The sequence below is a fragment of the Drosophila guanche genome, unplaced genomic scaffold (genome assembly GCF_900245975.1).
Source record: "Drosophila guanche unplaced genomic scaffold, DGUA_6, whole genome shotgun sequence".
NCBI classification, from domain to species: domain Eukaryota; kingdom Metazoa; phylum Arthropoda; class Insecta; order Diptera; family Drosophilidae; genus Drosophila; species Drosophila guanche.
Genome location: NW_022995760.1, coordinates 52,566 through 73,785, shown reverse-complemented (window position 1 = coordinate 73,785; position 21,220 = coordinate 52,566). Strand labels below are relative to the sequence as shown.

Sequence of the window (21,220 nt, the reverse complement as noted above, 5' to 3'; positions counted from 1 at the left end):
GGAGAGGGGGGGGGGGGGAGGGGGGGGGGAGGGGGGGGGGGGGGGGGGGGGGGGGGGGGGGCGTGTTAGACAGAGACAGACTTAAGTTAAACAAATGTTTTGCTTTGGAATGGCTATTGGGAGCAGCAGAATCGGAATTATTTCTGTTGGGGGCTCTCTAATCGAAAGAATCCGCAACGCTTCCTGGTCCGCCCTCCGCCTCAACGCGTTCGTCGCCTGGAGCCGCCCCTGCCACCATCTGGCGGGCGCGGAGTGGACAATTTTTATGACGTCTCTAAAAATCATACTTTAAAAGTTTTCTCCCGCCGTTGCTGCTGCTGTTGTTGTTGCTGCTGCTGCTGCTGCTGCTGGTGGTGGCCACGATGGGATGATGATGGCTGCTGCTGGTGCTGGTGCTGCTGCTGGGATCCATTGGCGGGGAGCACACTCATGGATCCAGCACTGCACAGGGCCGCCGCCGCTGCTGCCACTGCCTCCTCGCAGGCATAGCTGGCTATACGATGATCGCTGCGCGATCGCTCCCTATCATGGCTGCGATGGCTGTGATGGTGATCAGCTGCTGCAGCCGCCGCTGCCACTGCTGCAGCGGCAAGGCCTGCTCCACCGTTGCGCTTACTAGGCGCCGCCTGCTGCTGGGAACGCCGGTTGCCCAGACGCTTCAGCTCGTAGTCCCGGGCATCGGCAACATCGAAGGTGGCCGCTCGCTGCTGCTGCTGCTGCTGCTGCTTGGAGTGCTTCGACGAGGAGGAGGTGGTGTTGGTTGCTGCCCCTGGGACGGGGGCGGGAGGCGGCTGCTGTTGCTGCTGCTCGTATGGCTGCGGGAAGTACTCATCGTACTCGTGCTCCTCGCACATATTGGCATTGCAGGCGGATTGGGAGGGCGGCGGTGCCTGCTGTTGCTGCTGCTGCTGCTGTTGGTTGTGGCTTGAGCGATGCTTCTTGGGGGGCAGGGGAATGGGCGCCTGCGCCGACTGCTGCGTCTGGGTCTGAGTGCTGGCTACCGCCGCCGCTGCGTGCAGCGACGTTGATGATGTGCCCCGTCGCACAACATCAACGCCGCCGCCGCAGCAGGCGCACTCCTACAATTCCGTCACGGAGTAGAGGTCGCTGCTGGCATGGGCGGCATGTGAGGCATGGGCGTGCCCGAGGGCATGGCTGGAGTGTGTCCCATGAGTGGCGGGACCAGTGACGGCAACGCCTCCTCCTCCGCCTGCTCCTCGTTCTCCGCGTTTCAGGGAACGATAGAAGAGTGCCTGCTGCTGTTCGATGAGCAGCTGCTGCTGCTGCTGTTGCTGCTGCTTGGAAGAGCTTCCTCCTCCTCCTCCTCCCTGATAGTTGTTGTTGTGCTGGCGCTGGTAGAAGGCCGCCTGCTGCTGGGCCTGCTGTTGGAGCTGCTGCTGGTGATGATGGTACGTACTGCTGCTATCATAGGAGTGCTGTTTCTTCATTCCGACGAGTACCTGACCTCCGTATTGCTGCTGCTCCACATAGCTGCGTGCATTGTCCAGCGTCTCTGCACGACGCGGCCGCTCTCTGTCCCGCTCACGCTCTCTCTCCCGCTCCCGTTCCCGTTCACGCTCTCTGTCGCGGTCGCGGTCCCGGTCCCTCTCTCGCTCCCTCTCATAGCCACCGGTCTGCTGCTGCTGTTGTTGCCGCAGGCTGGCTGACTTTGGTGGCAGAGTCTGCATGTGGTTGGCATTGCTCGAGTCGCCACCGCCTCCGCCTCCGCCCCTTGATGTCTTGTGCCTGTTCTTGGGCGGCAAGGAGGGAGGCTGCTGCTGCTGTTGCTGTTGTGGCTGGGAGGCGGTGGCCGAGATCTTGTGGCTCTGGGGACGCTGCAGCGACCGATACTGTCCCAGACTGGCGGCGCACAGCGGCTGGGCGGATATCTTCGACTGGGTGGGCGACTGCGTCGGTATCTCCGGCAGCGGCTGGTTCACAATCGAGGCCGGATTGAGGTTGCGCTGCACCACCCGCGGTGCTGCCGTCGGCACCTCGCTGCTCTCGATGCTGTAGACAGCCGAGGGCGGCAGAATGTGGGTGGTCGGTGGATGAATCTGCTGCTGCTGATGCTGCTGCTGCTGTTGCTGCTGCTGCTGCTGCTGCTGGAGGGCCAGAAGCTGCTGCTGTTGCTGCTGCTGTAGGGCCAGGAGGTGCTGTTGCTGCTGCTGCTCCTTGGCATAGGAGCTCCCAACGCCCGTGGTTCCGGGTATCTCTGTGAAGGTATTCTTTGGCTTTGGTGGCGGCGGCGGTGGTGCGGGTTGAATCTGCATCTGTGGCGGCGGCTGTGGCTGCTGTTGTGGCGGTGGTGCCGGTGGTGGCACCATCTGTTGTTGTTGCTGCTGTTGCTGTTGCTGCTGTATCTGCAATTGGATCTGCATTTGCAGCTGCTGCTGTTGCTGCAATTGTTGTTGTTGTTGTTGTTGTTGTTGCTGCTGCTGTTGGACAAGGAACTCCGTGGAGCCACACACCTGCGGTATGCAGTCCGGCTGCTGGCAGTAATCCTTTGATACTGTGGCTATCGATGGCGTCTTGGCGCTGCGCAGATTCGGCGACGGTGAGGCACCCATGGCCATCGAGGAGGAGACACCCTTGAGAGAGCCCCCGTAGCGGCCCACATGCCGCAATGTGGCACACTTGTTGGCAGTCGCCGCCGCCACAATATTCAGATTATTGCTGCCACGCACCGCCTTGGGTCCGATGCTTATGTACTTGGGATCGAAGCGATTGAAGCTGGTGTTTGTGACATCACGGGGATCCCGGTCGTCGACCAGCCCCCCCTCGTTGCCGATATCCAGGCCATTGCCTGTGGACCTGCACATGGCATTGGCCGTCTGTGCCGAGAGCACGGATCGGATGGAGCTGCCCGTGGAGCGGGGCAGGGTCGCCGAAGCGAATATGTTCTTCAGGGTGGTGCTGCTGTTCTGGTGTTGGTGCTGGTGCTGGTGCTGCTGATTGATGATGTTGCTGCTCTGCTGCTGCTGATGCTGATGGGTATGCTGCAGCTGCAGCTGCTGCTGCTGCTGGAGTGGTGGCTGCGGCGGCGCTTGCTGCAGCTGGAGCTGCAGTTGGAGCTGCTGCTGCTGATGCTGTTGCTGCTGGGCTGTGCTGTTGCTATTGCCTGCATAAGTGCTGCAGGCAAGCGAATCTCAGTAAAAGTCGTTCGATTCGAGCGTCTTACACTGCTTGCTGAGCGTCGCGTACTTTCCATTGTTCGGTCCCTGCATATACGAGGCGCTCTGCTGATGATGCGACGGCAGACGTCCCAATGTGTGATGGCCGGACCTGCATAAACGAAAGGAGGGAGGGAGATCCATATAAGTATTTGGCTAACAGAATAACTTTTCTTAAATATTCTTCATTTCTCTTCTCTGCCATCCGTTCGCACCCATCTACTACCGTCTACCGTGTCCCTGCATCTGGGGCAGGACCCTATGGGGTTAACTATTGTAACTAATTCAAAATAACTTCTGCAATAAGCAATGTGTCATATTTGGGCACTTTCTTTGGGTTTGTATAAATTGTATAAATTATAGGACCCAAGGTGCCCCGAAACTTAAATCTTCCCCCTAGGAATTGTCTCCAGTGTTTCCTCAGACGCTTCCTCTTCCATTGAATGCATTGAAACCAATGTGGGATTGGATTATTGTTTATTTAAAAAAAAATAGGATTGTAGCCATAGAAACTAAAGCTAAACCCAAAATTAAGAGTATAATGTAACCTATGATTAAGTTCTATTCGGTTTCGAGGATCTAGAGTTGGGGATTAAGTAGGTAGAGAGGATAGTAGAGGAACGAGACTCTGCTAGAAGCCCTAAACGAAGTATTTCCAAAGTCCCGCAAGAATTGCCTGAAATATTCGATACTTCAGTGTTTGTTTCCCTCAAAACCGTAACTGATAAAACCTTTTTATCAAATGGCAATGTATTTTTTCTATGGTATATCTATGAAACCATTTCCATTAAGAGCACTACATGAAACCAACAGGCACAGAACACACATTAGCGTTCATTTGTAAATGTTGTAAAAAGAGTCTTACAAAGGAGATTTACTGCACAAAAATTGGCACAGAAGGAAACCTCGAATGAAAGGATGTGGGATATAGTAATTCGAGTGGCTATAACCACTACTTTCAAAAGAAAACTATTAGCTATAATATGTCATCGGGGAGTCCACGGCTTGTGAATTAATATTGTTCAATCATTGCATCAGTTGCAATCAAGTATATATATATATATATATATCTGCATTTCGAGTTCCATTTTCCAAAGGATGAAGCATAGCCATTCATGAGAAATGGTTTCAATCAGTCAATGGAATGGCAATCGTATGGGATACCTTTTTGGATGACCCATGATCGAGAATCCTTAGTAATATATGCATAAAGTTTGCTTAATAATACAGAGTGTGGTTGTCATGCAGTGCTCACTATTTGTGTCCTAACATATAACTCGATCTATACGATTGAGCGTAGATCGTTTGTGTCTGCCTTCTCCTTGTTTCATGTGGTTTATAGATGGCTTTTAGTATATTTTCTCGACATGCAACATTTGCAACTTGGATCCCGAGAAATGTGTGGACCAAAATCATGGCAAATTCAGTCATTTTTAGCAGCTTTTTTAATGCTATTTCCCCCTCTAAGAGTCTCCCTCGTAAACTCGAGTCCAGAAATTCGAATCAAATGCATTTTGTATGTGTAAAGACCCTGCCTCATTTGTAGGATACTGGAAGAATGGACGAGAAATATAGTTTACTGAGTATGGGGTGGGGGTTATTAGTGGGGGAAGCATCATTAGTGTGCAATTCAGTTCCAGTTTCAGTTGTGTGTGCGTGTGTGTTTGTGTGTGTGTGTGTGTTTGGGGTCGTGACGTAACGTTGGGAGGGTATGGAGTAAACCCCCACTCGTTGTGTTGGATAAGCTAATGTTCGGTGGTTCTCACATGCAAAGGGTGCAAGGGGTGCAAGCAGCACAACAAAATAAACCAACTCAAAAAGAGAACAAAGAACTTTAAGGATCTCTCTAGCGAAATAAAAAAAAAAAGGATAAAACTCAACAAACGAGCAAACAGAAATGAAAAACAGAAAAATGGGAAAAGGAGAGACAGAGAGGAGGGTGGAGAAAAAAAAAATTGAATGAGGATATAGAGATGGAGTTGGGTAGGGGCAATGGGGGGAGGGATCACAAATCAAGAAACAAATGAAATCAAAGTTCATGCCTTGTGCCATGCACCATATCATAGCCGGGCGGCGGCGACGGCGATCCACGACCCCCTCCTCTGGCGGCCCCCGACACCGAGGTGCGTGGGTGGTGGTGGCTGGCCATTGTCATTGGAGCAACCATCGTGGCCATCGCCGCCGCTGTCGTCTGGTTAGTTCTATTATGCTGTTGCAGTTGTTGCTGTTGTGTGTTGTAGTTGTTGCTGTAGTGGTTGCTGTAGTGATTGTTGTGGAGGTTGTTGTTGTAGTGGTTCTGGTTCTGGTTGCTGTTGTTGTGGTGGTGGTTGTGGCCATAAATGGCCGTGGATGAGCTGTGGCTTGATTGAGATTGTGATGATGGTGATGCCAACCCTTGTCTCAGTCCCGCCGTTCCATTCCTGTACGGTCCAACTCCATTGTTGCCGTTCATTCCGCCTCCGCCTCCACCGGATCCTGGCAGCGTACCGCCGCTCGACACACCGCCTCCTGCACCACCTCCCTGCGTCTGCTGATGATGCAGCAGCGTGCGATTGATTGTCCCAGTGCCCAGCGGTGCCGTCGGCGAGATGCTAGCACTGGGCGCATTCGAGGCAGGAAACAGGGGAGCCGTCTCCGATTTGTCTGCATCCAGCGTGGGTCTGTGGGCACAAAAAGAGCACGAGAATTACTTTAAGCTGAAGACGATTGATCGGTTTCCCCTACCGCTTGGTCAAATAAATCCAGGCATGCGAATCCGCATACACGAGTATCGTCAGCAGGAAGGAGGTGAGCAGCCCAGCCACCATCATGAGGCTAAGGCCCAGCAATCCCCCGCCACAGAGCCCTCGCAGCGCCTCCGCATAATGCCGATCGATGGCCCTGCGATCTAGAGTGGCCGAAAGGGTCGTCAGATTGCGACGCGTCTCCTCCAAGTCATTGTCCATGGCAGTCAATGTGCGCTGCACATCGATGCGGGGATAGGTCTCTTGGCTCATTCTAAGAAAAAGAATTCATGAATCATTCAATCGTTATGCGAGAGTGGAAATGTTTGTGTGTTACCGCTGCATGGTTTCCACACTCTCTCGGGCCCGATCCACCAGATCCCTGCTCTCATTCAGTCGCAAAATGAAACGATTTCTGGGCGTTCCACAATTCAAGAAATCCACATAAGGACTCCGCTGCAGAAAAACCAAAGGATTTAGGGTTATTTTCGTACGAGATTTCGTCTGTCTGTTAACTCACCATTCCAACCTGTCGGCACATATAGTCATGGGGTCGCATACAAAAGTCACCAGCGGCCACACTGGAGGCCAAATAGATGCCCGCCAGCAGCCAACAGATGATGATGCAGAACAAGCCCGAAACACTAAAGAATATGAGGGTGCAACGCGACCTGCGTGCCACTCCAATCACCAGGACCGTGCAAAGCAGCAGCAGGACAGTGAGAAAGGCCAAGGTGGCGGGCCATCGTATCGATTCGTAGAGTTCTCCCATCTGCAAATATAACGATGAGTTTGTGAATGAAACCTTAAACCGGAAACTCCACTCTGGACACTCACGTGCAGCAGCCCCATCAATGAGGTGTCATTCTCTCCGCCCTTGGCCTTCATAAAATAGTGCACCATGCTGTCCAGGGAGGCCACAGCTCGCGACGTGTTCTCTCGCACCAGGCGCGACGTCTCAATGAGCAGCATCACCACCGTCTGATTGTATTGTGGCTTCTCCACCATTTGCTCCACCTTGTGGCCGGCCATCTTTGACTCCAGGTCATGCTTAATGCTTTCAGTCTGCAAAGAAAAACAAGCACACAAAAATAAGTACAACGAAAGAGAGTCAAAAAGAGTCGACAAAAAAAGTATTTAGCAAAAGGCCAAAGGCAGAGCAACCCCCAAAAAGGAGCTTGAACCCCTAGTTCAAAAGTTAATGACCAAAACGAAAGCTGGGACGGAATGGCGGCAAGGCTAGACTGCATTTTCTGAATACCCTTGACAATTATAGGGGTAGCACGGTGGGCGCGGGAGGGCTCCGCACTACAGGGGAGTCTCATGGAGAACACATAGAAACACCTTGAAGGGGTAAATGTTCCTCCACAAATACTTTCAACAGATTAGCACGAAAATTAAACCAAAATAAGATTTTAAATTAATATTTGCTCGAAATTTGAGCATATTCTGACTGACAGTCATTAAATATATCTTTAGGCTGAGGGAATACCTGAGTAAAAGTTCGCTATAATTTGGGTTACACTATAAATAGGGATGGAGATGGGTGTGGGGTTGAGGCTCGGGTTAAGTAACCTCCTGAACCTATCCCAACATTTGTATTCCTTAGGGAGTGTTTCCTTCCTTCCGTCCTTCCTTCCACGCACACGCACACACGCACATACGACGGGGGAACAAAGGACCTGTGTGCCACACACACAGAGAAAGAAAGAAAAGAGGAAAACTAGTTTCCATCGTAATACTTTTGCTTCCGCACTTCGAAGAGGCGGCGCAAGTTTAATGCGAGGCGGTTGGCAGGTGCGGATTTCGTGGGTTTCGGTTTAGAAGTAACCGTTTTGCACACACACGCAAACGTCTGGAGCACAACACATTTTCTGGTTCTGGTTCTGGTTCTGATTCTCTACCTCTGGGATAATTAATAGCGTTTTACTCAAGAGTCGGGCAATGCCAGCCATCTGTTTGGGCGAGACGACGATGACTCCTGGCCCCTCATTTCTCATACCCCACCCCATCCAACCCATACTCCTGGCTGCAGGCAGCCCTACCTTTGATGCCGATGGCGGCAACCACCCCACAACTGCTCCTACTAAGAGCCAACCCACTCCTCTGCGGACGAGTCTCGTTCTTTTCTCCCCTTAACCTTTTTGCCATATCGGCCCCGGCTAGAGCTCGTTTGCTTCTCTCTTTTTTTCCAGAATCTCTTTCTCTGTCTTTGTCCCTGTTTCTGGCTGCTGTCTCCTGTCTGCTGTCCTTTGGCTCCTGACAAAGTTTATGAATAGCAAAAGCTTTTGGAGTCCCCTCTCTGTCGTTACGAGGTAACTGTCAACACTGGAGCAGCGACAGCAGCAGCAGTGGCAGTGGCAGCGGTAGCAGGAGGAGCATGACCAGCTTTTAGGTTGATTATAATGTAGCCGGATTGAAGAAGGAAGAAGGAAATAGGAAGGAGAATGCTAGAGTCCTGGAGCAGCAAGAGGAGGTGGTTTAAGTAGAACGCCCCATGGAAAGTTAACGAAATACAGAGAGGATGCTGTGGGTCTCTGAATGTTAGAGCTCTCCCGAAGAGTAGCAGGAGCAGCAGCAGCAGCAGCAGCAGCATTATCACTATTTATTTTCACGTAGATAATTCCCTAGCCAGCCCCCCTCCCGCGAGACTCACCTGTCGTTTCAGGGTGAGAACGAGACCCTCAACATTCTTTCCAGAGCTAAATGCCTGCAGCAGTCCATTGTGAAAGTCATCGTTGCCATATAAACCTGCAAAAAGAAGATACAAAAGAAAAATTAATAATGAATAAAACGAATCCATACAATCCATGCGGTGTCGCTCATTCAGCTTAGATCGGAGTCGGAGATCAGGCGATTAGCAGAGCAGCACAAGCAGCAGCATTCCATTCCACATGCCATAAACCGGGGGAAAGGTCAGTGATGTAAGAGGCCCGTGCCACAGATACAGAGATACACACGCACACAGACTCAAATCATTTATGAATGATTCAATTAAGAGCAATAATTAAATTATTATTCCATCATATTCCCCCATGGCACAGTCGGCTCCTCTTCCCTTTGCTTCTCTCTCGTATCTACCCAATCGCTGGTTAATCGATGACGCATCTGCCACACGGCCGAGTGGGGAAAGGCCGGGGGTTGATAGCCCTTTAGCTGGAGGGCATTACGTGACCAGAGAGCGAGAGATCTTCCAGCTGCTGCACTCCACAAAAGTATTTTCGGACGCTCTCTTCGACTCTTTGTATTCTATTATTCGCAACTGTGCAGCACGCGTCATGCAACTGATTATATCGGTTATCCTTGCTTCTACTCATATGTTCTTAATTCTATAGAGACCATCTTATTGCGAAAGAGCCCACGCATACACAATACAACTTTAGCAATGCATTTTTCACAATTTTCTGGAGAAATCTTCAACATTCTACGTTCAAGCTCCCTCAAATGTTTCATAATGCTAAAGAAAATCGCCAGACTGCAGGGCAAATGCATTTATTACGAGTGCAAGCCACGTTCCATCAGCAGTCCAGCAAACAGTTCTGGCCGATTGCCAGAAGTCAATCCATGCGATAAGCCGGCGACGTCTACGTACGTGCTCTGGCGATCCAATTTACTTCCATTCCATCACAAAAGGGTGCACAGGGATGACAGAGGGACACTTACCTAATCCAATGGCTGCACATGTCATCAGGGTGATGATCAGCAAAGTGCAGCTCTGGCATCGCTGGGCGCTCGGCTTCCGCTGGCGTCGATCACAGCAGCGGGTGAGTAAATATAGCAGCAGTCCCACCAACGAGACGATAAGGAGGCCGGCGGGTATTGAGGCAAGGATGCCCAAACTCTGTAAGCAAACAAAACAAAACAAAATGAACGGAAGGATTAGTTTCTGGGGGCTTTGAATGCATTATCAACTCTGTGGGTAGGCGGGTGGACATTTCCTCACACCTATTTCCCCCCCCCCCCCCCCCTTGGGTTTCTGGTTCCGGGTTCTTGGTTTGGTTCTGCTTTTGTCCTGGACATTCAACAAAAACTTTTAATTGAATAACTTGCAACATTTTGTTGCTGCTTTTGCTACATTTGTTGTGCTGCTTTTGCTTCTGGTGTAGCAATTTGTTGTTAGTTGGCTTCGGTAATGGAAAGTGGAACGAGAACCCAGGCTGACAGAGAGAGAGAGAGAGAGAAGAGAAGAGAAGGAGGAGCACTAGAAAGAGCAAAGAGTGGGGTCCTTCCTTTTAAGCGACTATGCGAATACCCTTTTCCATCAGTGCTGAGGATAATGGAAAAATTATTTTAGAATCACTGTAATACAGCGCCTTGTCCTATACCCTTTGGATAGGGCCGTGGCGAGCCCTGGTTTAGATCAAAATGGAACGAATATTCATGGCGATCGATGCCACAGTATTAAATCACAAACATTTGACCCTTTTGCAGGGTATTTTGAAGGGGTATAGAAATGTTGCCTGCAGAAAAGTGAATTCTTTCTTTTCTTTTTTGTGCAGAGTCCATGTCTGAAATTGAATTGCATTTTTAAGGGGGGCACAAGACCCACACACACACACACACAGCACACAGGACCCCCCCTTTCCTTTTTTTTCTGGCTGCAACCGAAAAATGTTCTTGGCTTAACGGTAATTTCATTGCCTGTCATTAAAGCAAAAAAAAAAAAGAAAAAGAGCAACCCCCCTCCTCCTCCCAATATGTGTCCTGTACTCCACGCCGCACCCAGCGTTTCGTTGTGAGTGTCAAATTACCAGAGTCGTAGAGAAGGGACATTGGATACCCCACAGCGAAACAGACAGGCAGCAAGACAGCCCCTGCGCCACAATGTGACATCACACGTTGATTCCAATGAATCGCAAATGAGTCAGAAATCAGAATTAAAAAAAGTTGAAAGTCAATTAACCAACCAGATTGATCCTTTTAACATTTGCAGGGAGCATATGAGTATTTCTGATATTTTCAGTGAAAGACGCTGAAGTTTATTACACTTTTTAAATCAATTTTAACTGGGAATTTTTACTGTATTCTTACAGCTGTATTTAAGCCTCTAGAATACCTTCAAAGTAACTCTAATCGTCACACAGAAACCGAACCAATTTAAACTCTTATCTCTATCCATTGCTTCCCTACTTTAACTCTGCCTTGAGTACTTCCTGCAGTCCTATAAATATTCCCCATTTCTTTCAGAAAATTTGGATTCTGACTATGTCCCCCAGATCTCAGATCTATTTCCTCTTAGAACTATTAAATACAGTTTGTAATGTGCTGATAAAAATGTACACTCATCAACTTTTCAGTCTTACAAGGTTTATTTTGACAATGAATCATTAAAGAGCTTTCCATCACTGCAAACACAGTGAACATGCATTGATTTAACCCATTTGGAAACGTCATTGATTCATAGATTCTACGTACATGTGGATATAAAAAATAAAAACAAAACGGATTTCGTTGTTAAGTTGATTTCTAGCCAATTTCCCGGCTGTCAATCAGAATTGAAAGCGACACCCGAGTGCCCAGTAGTCCGTAGTCCACTGATTGCCAGATTGCATGATGTATGAATGGGATGGGATGGAGAAATTTGAGCCTTGAGTCCACGCTTCCATTGGATCCATTCCCCTTACGAAATCTTTGGGTGGTGGGGTGGTGGGGTGCAGCGGGTGCTCCTCTATTTATTATTTATTGCACTCTTTTTTCCCACTGTAAATAATCATTAAAACTAGTTACAGTTCTCCCTACGCTCCCCTTTCTCTTGCGCTGTGTTTGTGTATTTTTTTTTCTCTCTCTGTTTGTGCCTCGGCACTTTGCGTGTCGTCGCCCGTCCCCCCGTTCCTCCCGTGTGTGTGTGTTTGTGTCGTGTGTCCTCCGCTTCGCAGTTGAATGACACTTGAGCCACGAGACTGCTGCTGCCACCCCAACAAGCTCCTTGCCTTCATCCCCTTCCGTGTGCTGCAATGCAATCTGCAAAATGAAGCGAAAATGTCTCGTGCCCAAAGCTCCTTGGTGCTAGTCCTCCCGCTTACATTTACTATACGATACGCTCGCTTTCCATCGACATCCAGCTTGTGCCTCGTTGTGTTTTTTCTCACTTAGGGGAACATTTTTGTGCAGTAAATCAACGGCAATTGTAATGCATGTAATTTTGCATCAATTCATAATTTAGCGATAAAAATGCGATGAAATATAAAAGATTCCCCATCAGTTGGAAGAATTATTGTTCCATGAGTTTCTTTCTTTAGTAAAGAACACAAAAAATATTGTAGGTTATTCTCATGAAAGATTCATTTTTCCAAGATAAAGCATCATCATTTAAGGTGTGTCCTTAGAGTCTGTCCACTAAGCCTGCTGTAGATTCTGCTTTAGAATGTTCCTTGAACAGATGAGGGAATGTATAACGTCGTTGAGGGATTTCTTTGCAGCCACCCGACGGATGAGGTGCTCCTTAGGGCAGGCGAAAACCATGCCTTAGTTTCGTTTGTAAGGCGCTTAAAAATGTGAGAAACATTTCGCGCTTACGCAGTCAACGGTCGATGATGGAATGCTTAGGATGGAGGATGGTTGAAGGTATATGAGGAGATGGGAGATGGGAGGAAGGTTAGAGTATGCAGTGTGGATGTGGATGACGATGGATGCTCCCCGACGGAAGGTTGCACGATGTTCCGTGTGTTCCAATTGAATTAAATCAAAGCAAATTGCCAGCAAACAGCCGCAGCGTCAGCAAAAACAAATAACCTTGACGGAGCCGCTCTCTTCGCACCCCATCACCGACGTCTACTCTTCACAGCTACCTCTTAACCGCTTCTCCGCAATTGAGAATCTTGTTCACTCTTCCTCTCTCTCTCCATCTGATGCTGTTTCTCCCTGTGGGAAGTGTGAAAAGTGACGGCAGGCTAAGTCACAAGATATGTTCGGATCTGTGTATGTTTATGCAATAATTCCCCCATCCCTCCGCGCCATGCGATATGTGTGCAAGCGAAAAATTAACACTAGCGCAATAAAAAAAAAAAACAACAAACATTGAAAGTAAACAGAGAATATTCAGAGCTTCAAGATTTGCGGTAGGTAGAAGTAAGAAATGGGTGATCCATATTGATTCTCCCAGGGGAGATCTCCCAGTAAATGTTCTCAAACCTGTTCAAATAATAAATAAAAATAAATAAAATAAAATAAATCAGAAGTAGGGGATAATGTACGATAACTGGCCTTGGGAACCCTTTCTTTGGCAACTCTTAAGATGAAGAAACCCCTGGCGATAGAAGCACAAATACGTAGCATAGAAAAAGTAAACAGACTTAATAACCGGTCTTGAACGGCAAAAAGACTACAAATTTATTTGTGATAAATCTCTATGCAAGTAAAATCGTTTTTTTAAAGAGTTTTTAAACTGTTTTTCTTTATCAATTTATTCAGTTATCGTTTTTGGGAATATTATGCCACACCTCCTCATTTTCTGTCACTCTTTTGTCTGCCTCCCCGCTGGGCAGCCCCAGGAGTACGAGTTTAACCTTCTGCTGCGTGGGTGGGACGTGTTTCCCTGATCATGATTTTCCCTCTACACTCACCTTTGATTCGGATACACACACACTTAAACACGCACAGACATGGGGGGGGGGGGGAACAAGTTTGGTTTTCCCCACTCTTTATTCTCTCTTTCTCCATCTGTTTCGCAGACACAACGGTTATTAGAACAGCGGAATGCATGGAATATGGAAATGGATTCCCGATTATGCATTGGAAAAAAGGTTCGGTTTGGATCGGCGACAGGCGGCTCTGCGACGCGTTTCCGGGGCTTGTTCTTTGCTCTCTATCTTTGGACCCTCTATTTCCCTCTCTCTCTCGCTTCCTGATATCACCGTGTCTCTCTCTCCCCTCACTGCACCTATCTATGTATGTCTCTGCAGTCGGCATTCTTTGTTGCTTCTTCTGTTTCTGACTGTTTTATCGCCTCCTCATTCCCCATTCGAAGAAAAACGCAGATAAGGAAAGCCAATAAAAGGGAACTAAGGAGGAGAGGGAAGTAGAAGATACATATGAGGAGAAAAGGGAACACGGTGGAGGGATATGTTGAAGGAACTGGGAGTCAAGGTTACTCCAAAGTCCGAGAGAGAGGCAGAGAGAAAGAGAGTCCCCTGAAGATAGGTGAACAAGAGGGAGAGAACGATGGAGCCCTCGTTTCACATGGAGCAACAGGAAACAGCAACAAAAGGGATTGAAAAACGGTGGGTGCGGAGAGACAGAATGAATAATAAAATAAATACAATAAATATGAGGAGAAATATGAATAAATATGAAATAAAGTCAGGAAGTACATTTGTAAGTGTCATACAACAAACTGAACGAATTCAAAGGGAAGTAAGGAGGGGAAGTAGAGTGTAGAATGGAGTATGCAAATTTGAACAGGCTAGAGGTGAGGAAAGCCGAAAAAAGGAAGTACGTCATAGAGCGACACAACACGAGTGCAAAGAGCAGAAGCGAAAACAAAGGTGAGGTATGTAGAAGGTGGGTGTGTCATCCGTTGGTGACTCTTGGACGTGGCATAATTTTTTATGCTAATCAGCCAGAGAGCTTTTTCATTGTCCGATCGAAGCTAAGTGAGAACGGCACAAGCATCACACTCCTCATCCGTTGGAACTATGTTTCCTCAGCCATTCGAAAGGGTCTCTGGAAAGGCAAACAAACAACAGCAGCAGCAGCAGCCCCAGCGATCGTTCCTAATCGAATTTTCATATAAACAAAAGCCATCAAACGTACATTAATTTTCTGTTGATATTTCGATCTGCGGCACTTACGGCACTGGGGGGCATTGGTTCTCTGGTTTTTATATCTCAGCGCTTTGCGTTTGCTCAAAACAAAAAACTTGGAATCAACAAAAAACTGGTGGGACGGCTGAGGCCCACGCAAAACTTTCACACACCAAGCCGATCAATAGCGACACAGAGACAGAAGACCAGAGAAGGAAATAGTGGAGCGGAGAGCATCATAGACGGAGAAGAGAGCAGAGAAGCAAACCGTAACCACAAAACAAAGGAACAAGGGACAAAGGAAACCAGACGGGACAGAGGGATCGCAATGGAATGAAATCGAGACATTTTTTTCCTGCGCTGGCGAGAGGGAATAGAAGCAGAGCTCCGTTTGAACTTTGACTTTGGATACCCTTTTCCCCCAGAGGCTCCTTTCATGTACTTTATGATTTCTTATTTATGGAACCAAATGGGTCCCCGAAGAAATTTAAAATAAATGCGATACAAACTTTCATCCGAATATAATCATGATTATAATCGCTCCCATTATTTCCATTGCCATTTTATTTGACTATTTTCAATCAAATGAGATCTAAGGAATGTTCACTTATGTGAAAGTGAATGCCTTTAGATCTAGTATCGGATGTCTTTTCTTCATCTATTAAACTACGAAATATGGATATGCGGGAGTCTCCGACACACAAAGGTATGTAATCCCAAAGTAAGTCGTTCGTGTGTTTGGTTGTTTTAATCTCCAAGAGCTGTCCCCTCGTAAAAACAACCTCTGGGCATTCTATTCTGAATCAAATATCATTAACAGGGTATTTGCAGTGTTCCGCTCCCCACCATTCGGGCCACGATGCTGGCGGTTTGGATCAGAAGAGAGCGTGGGGGCTGTTGTGCTTTCATCTCGTTTCGTTGTTTATGAATTTCTGATCTCTGGGGTGGTCGGATCTCTGGGTCACATGAAAGAGCTTCAAAAGAGTGGGTAAACAATAGGGATATAGAGAGAGATCCAGCGTTTCATTCCGTGCCATTCTACTTCGTTTCGCTTCCTTTTGTTCCTTCCTGTGTTTCCATTTCCATTGCGGTGTTTCCTTTTTGTGTGACGAATCGTAAAAGGCAGGCCTGTCTGATGGACACGCAGGCGGACCGAGATACAAAGCAATCTGTCGAGTGGTCGAGAGGCGGGGCATATGGTGTGGCAGGGGCATCTGTTTGTTCTGCCACAATGTGATAGCAGCTGTGTGCCTTCGTCTTCTGCTCATGTCGTTAGTCGGTCGTCCTGCCCCATTTGTTCTTCTGTTCAGCAGCAGCAGTTGCAGCCACAGAAATGAAAGTACACCCCAGAGAGATATCCGCCCGACTGTGAAAAGTGTGAACAGATATGCCTGAAGGAAAGAGTACTCGTAATATTCATGAATCATGGAATTGTACAGAGGTTTCTATATATAGAAAGATATGGAGCCTCCTCCAATCTGTGTCTCAATTCGCGGACAAATCTGAAGCGGCAGATGTCGCCCACTTCCTCATCCAAGCGTCCTCTGTTTTCGCGTTTAATTTTAGCTCAAACCATACATAGATTGGTGTCTGGTCCAATATGTCCAATTTATGCGGGCTGAGTTACTCTTTCCCCCTTTTATAGGGCACCCGCACCCGCACCCGCACAGCCAGAGAGGGTTGGCGCCTCCTCTCACTTTATTGCCCATCCGCTGAAGCCATTGAAGGTTGAATTGATGATCATCTCATCCGCCAGCGCATCGCGGCGCATCGCATCCCACAATCAATGGATGAGTGGCTGGTGGCAGTACAGATTCCCATGCGTAGATATGGAATAAAGGGAGGAAGACCCTTGTCGATGACATCTCTCCCTCCCTACCACAATCCCTTTTCGTTTGGCGTGCCGTAACAAAAACCCCACCAATTAGACATCTTCTGCGTCCCGCTCACTCCTCCATCCGAAGAGTGGTTTAAAATTTTGCTGACGCGCGTAAAAACTACGCCCCAACCCGAACCCAAAACCCGTACCCGGCCTCCGGTGCATGCAGCAGCAGCAGCATGACCTACATCCAGCCCAAGCTACAAAGAGAGAAAGACATAGAGAGAGAGGCAGAGGAGAGGGAAAAGCCGAGGCCATGCCAAGCGATGACCTGGATTTTTGGATTTGGATTCTAGAGTCGCTGGAAACCGGCATTCCCAGAGGGAGGTAGGAGGGAAGGAAGAGCTCTGCTAATTTTAATCAAATTTCCCTCGGGGATTTCTGAATGGCCAAATCTGCATATCATATGTGGGAAAATCCCCTGCAGAGTGGGAGAAATATGTGGAAAGATCGCTCAATAAAGTAAATAAAGGAAAGAAATAAAGGGCATACGGAGTGGGGTGATCCATAAAAGGAAGCCGGAAGTTTGCAGCTGCTGCATCCATCCATCCGACTTCCCCCCAATCAACCACTCCTCTCACTTATTCAAAAGAGAGGACGCGGACGCACATGTAGAGCACATGGCAGAAGAGGCCTGAAACAAAGTGGGAAATGGAACGGACTAAATCATCGTACAGGGAGCAGGCAGGCACATGGCACATGGCACATGGCTGAAACGGAATGGCAATGGACGGGCGGGCTAGCAGACAGAAGAGAGAGCAAGCGAGAGAGGCGAATGGTAGACCGTCAACAATTGAAATTCACTCGAGTATTTCCCACACGTTTTTTTTTGTTCCTTGCAATTGCAAAACGGTACCGAACCGTGAGCGCTCTCTCTCTCTCTCTCAGGTAAAGAGAACTGAAAGAGGAAACGCAGCAGGCTTGCGAGGGTGGGAAAATGGACAAAAGAAATAGAAAACAACACTTGAGAAAATATACATGGCCCCCTCCTCCTCTATCTATTCCACAAGTACACGGATTGGATACTCAAGAGTTCCACTCAAGAAACACAGAGAGAATAGAACGAGAGAGAGAGGACCACTTGAGAATCAACGAGGGTGGGGGTGTGAGAGAGGATAAGTGCAGTGCCATACGGCCTGCCCGCAGAATCATAAGATCTTATATTTACAGGGTATTTACTACGGGGTATCTACTCACCTCGAGATATATATCGCTGTCCGGATTGAAAGTGTCGTTCACCCGGCGAAACGTGTAGTTCACGTGCGGCACCGAGTGAAGGATTTTGACGAGTATGTTCGGCTGTTCCATTTTCGCGGCGGTGACGGTGGCACACACAGAGAGAGGGAGGTCCAAAAGGAATAACCGTGAACGCTAATACTCTCTCTCTCTCCGTCTCTCTCTGTCACAATACGGGGACGACGACACGACTCCTTTTGACGTCACAAGCCACTGCCTCTGGCCTCTGCTGCTGCGCAAATTTAGAGAGTGTTTTTAGCGCATTCCAAAAAAGGCGGCTGCAAGCAAAAGAACCGTTTTAGAACGAAGTCTCTCGCACTCTCTCTTGCAGGGAGAGACAGCAGCCACTGTCTGGCAGGGGTGTGAGTGGGAGAGAGAGGGGTGGGTGTGATGGCTGGCTGGCTGGCTGGCTTGCGTACGTTTCACGAATCCAAGGAATAGAAACAGCAACAACAACGCATGCTCTCTCTCCACACACGCTCTTTGTCTCTCCCTGTGGCGCGCGTCCTGTTTTCACTTTCACTTTCCACACACACACCCACAACAACAAAAAATCGTATGAAAATAATTGACCACACACACAGACACAGAGCTCTCTCACACAACTCAAACACACACAAATATAGATAGATAGCGGCGTTTATAGCCAAACCGATTCAGAGGTCCCTCTGCATTTCCCCTCTAGCCACATTTTGTTTTGATTGCACCGCAGCATCCGCTTCGCAAAACAAAATATATATGATAATGATAAGCTTATCAGCGAAATCCCGACCGGCACATGTTATATACTATATGGACAAACATCGGAATAATGTTCTATATGCACAGTTTAAATTATGCAATTATTCTCGGGGTTATCTTCGCCGCGTTTTAAAGGATATTTTTTGTTCTCGGCCTCCCAGGGGCGTTGTTTCATTTACCGTCTCGTACCGTCCCGATTCGAACGTCCGCCTCAAACACCGAGCCGTTTCGCGTACCGTTTTATTCCGTTTCGCAAGTAATCTTCTTCTTCTTCTACTACTATCACTCCGTTTACCGTTTACTGTTACTATTGCTGCCGAGGTCCGTTTGCGAATGAGCAGAGACCCAAGACCGCGGCTGCAAAGCCAGCGAGTCAAACAGAGAGAGAGAGAGACAGTGTAAGAGAGCGTACAGCGACGTGAGCCGGAGCGACGACTTGTGAATGTCCTACCAAGAGAGCAGATGCGAATTGTGGATTTATATACTACTTTATGATATTCCAACGAGGGATATATAAATATGCTGTTCAGGCATTTGTGCGGACTTAAGGCCTTAGATCATTCAAATCCATCACCATATGCAGTTGAGAATCGAAGGGTATTTATCCGTCGCTGTGGCTGGTACACAGTTGTTATGCTTTCTGGCTCTCTCTCCCTTATTTCGCTCTTTTGAATCGGAGAGCCATAGCATGGAGATTGCCTGACTGGAACTATGGACGGGACGGGGGCGGGGTTCAGGACGGGATGCTTAAGGAGGGCCTGGCCAGCGTGTAGAACGAGAAGTAAACAAGAAGGCATAATGCAAAATACACAAATAAATAATGATTCCTGCAGGACGGTAATTAAAATTCAACTTGATTTCTGCCCTCTGTCTTTCACTCAGTCACTACTCACCTCACCCACTCAGAGATGCTGATTACAGTTTTCCGCTTTATGTGTGCCACTGCTTCTTCTTCTTCCTTTATCAAAAGTCAGCTAAAAACGAGTTTGTTCGAAGCAACTAACAAGAATAACCGCTTTAAATACTCTACTACGTTAGTTTCGCTGACTAAGTACGAAAGAAAGAGTGAGACGGAACGTGAAGGCGAGCAGCTCCAATGACACTCACTGCTGCAACGCTGCCGCTGCCCTGCTGCCCCCCCCTGCCAGAAGCGTGTAATACGAAGAACCCTTAGGAAGTTGTACTCCCCTCCTACGACCAACACACAACGAAATTCTTTGGCTAGCGTCACTCTCTCTTTCTCCCTCGCTCAGGCCTTCCCCCACTAAAACTCTTGAGGCGAGACTTTTATCGGCCGGCAGAAGTCGAAGAAATATGATTATTGTTCATAAATATTTGTGCAATGGCGGGACCCGACCCCACGACGCCCATATTCGAGACGACGGTAATCGATGATGATAAAAGGCAAACAAGGAGTGAAACACACACACACACATGCGAAGGCACTAACAAACGTACACGCGGAGGCGAGGCGGCCAAAATCAAGAGGAAGTGTAACCATTCAGAGCACTCAACACACCTGCAGATCACTTTAATTCGGATTCGATTTGCACAGCAAAGCACGCTGATGTTTTACATATTCAACTTCATTGAATTATTTGTATTTTTTAGTTGCTTATTTTCACGACGGGCTGAAATGAAGTGTAACCGCGGTATTATCGATGAAATATACCGTCAGGGCCTCGTAAATATACCAAAATATAACACTGCATTTTCAAAATATACTGTAAATATACCGTAGTCTTAAATGCCATTCCTCGATCTTGATGTTCCATTTAATATTACCAGCAAGCAAAGACGTCTAACACTAAAACAATAATTTTATCCATTTGAAGAATCAATTTGACGTATTTTAAATACTCCTTTTTATTGCATTTAATACCTTATGACCTTACATTTAGCAAACTTGCATTTGCATTTTTCATTCAAATCACCCTGTCTGGAAGCAGGGGAGCCTTGTGTTCAGTATGTAAGTGTATGTAACACAAAGAGACACATGTATGCTAACCAGAGACCGTAACTTTTAAACCTTTTAAAGTAAAAATTTAAATCTAAGAATTGAATTAAACTTTTTAATATGAAAGTTACGAATAACACTTATTTTTAATTTTTTCAATAAAAATCAGAATTAAGAGTTTTTTTAATTTATACTTTTAAAATCAAAAATAAGAATTAATTATGATTTTTATAATACAAATAAAAAATAAGAGTTGATTAATTTTTATTATAAAAGTTGAAATAAAGAGTTATTCCGTAACTTTTATTTTAGAAGTTGAAAATAAAATTTAAATTGATTATCCTTTGAACTGAGTGTTTTGTTATTATGAATGTATGGATATTCCTGATCCTTGAGAAAATACCCATCATGTGATACATCGCATGTCCTTCAAGGACGAAGCTTAAATATCTTACTATTTTCCTTTATATTTAGTTTAGAGCTTTCATAATATGTTGCAGTACCATGCGGTGCATTACTTTGCAAAAAAAAAACCCACAAAAACAATATCCCAAAAATCCCAAATCCCAAAATTCTGACTTTTATTGAAAAAATTAAAAATAATTTTTAATATATCCATCGTAAATATAAGTTTTTGGCTGATATTGAAGTTAATTTAATACCAACGGAGACGGTTAAGATAGAAACAATTATGCTTTTTGGAATTTGCTGCATGAAAGTGCATCAATACATACCAAAACGAGAAGGGACGTGTGAGACGCTTCTTACGC

The 21,220-nt window shown here is 47.1% G+C and overlaps 1 protein-coding gene across 1 annotated transcript; it reads right to left on the bottom strand.

Moving 5' to 3' along the window:
• Positions 1-49: 49 nt before the first annotated feature.
• Positions 50-20,141, bottom strand: LOC117590764 (AF4/FMR2 family member lilli). Its single transcript, XM_034283710.1, is given in 10 exon segments — positions 50-3,285; positions 5,216-5,833; positions 5,898-6,170; positions 6,234-6,352; positions 6,417-6,668; positions 6,734-6,961; positions 8,553-8,647; positions 9,560-9,737; positions 17,714-18,030; positions 20,013-20,141. Coding segments are annotated over 9 exon segments (4,878 nt in total). The 5' UTR covers positions 17,825-18,030; positions 20,013-20,141; the 3' UTR covers positions 50-281.
• Between the last annotated feature and the right edge of the window lie 1,079 nt (positions 20,142-21,220).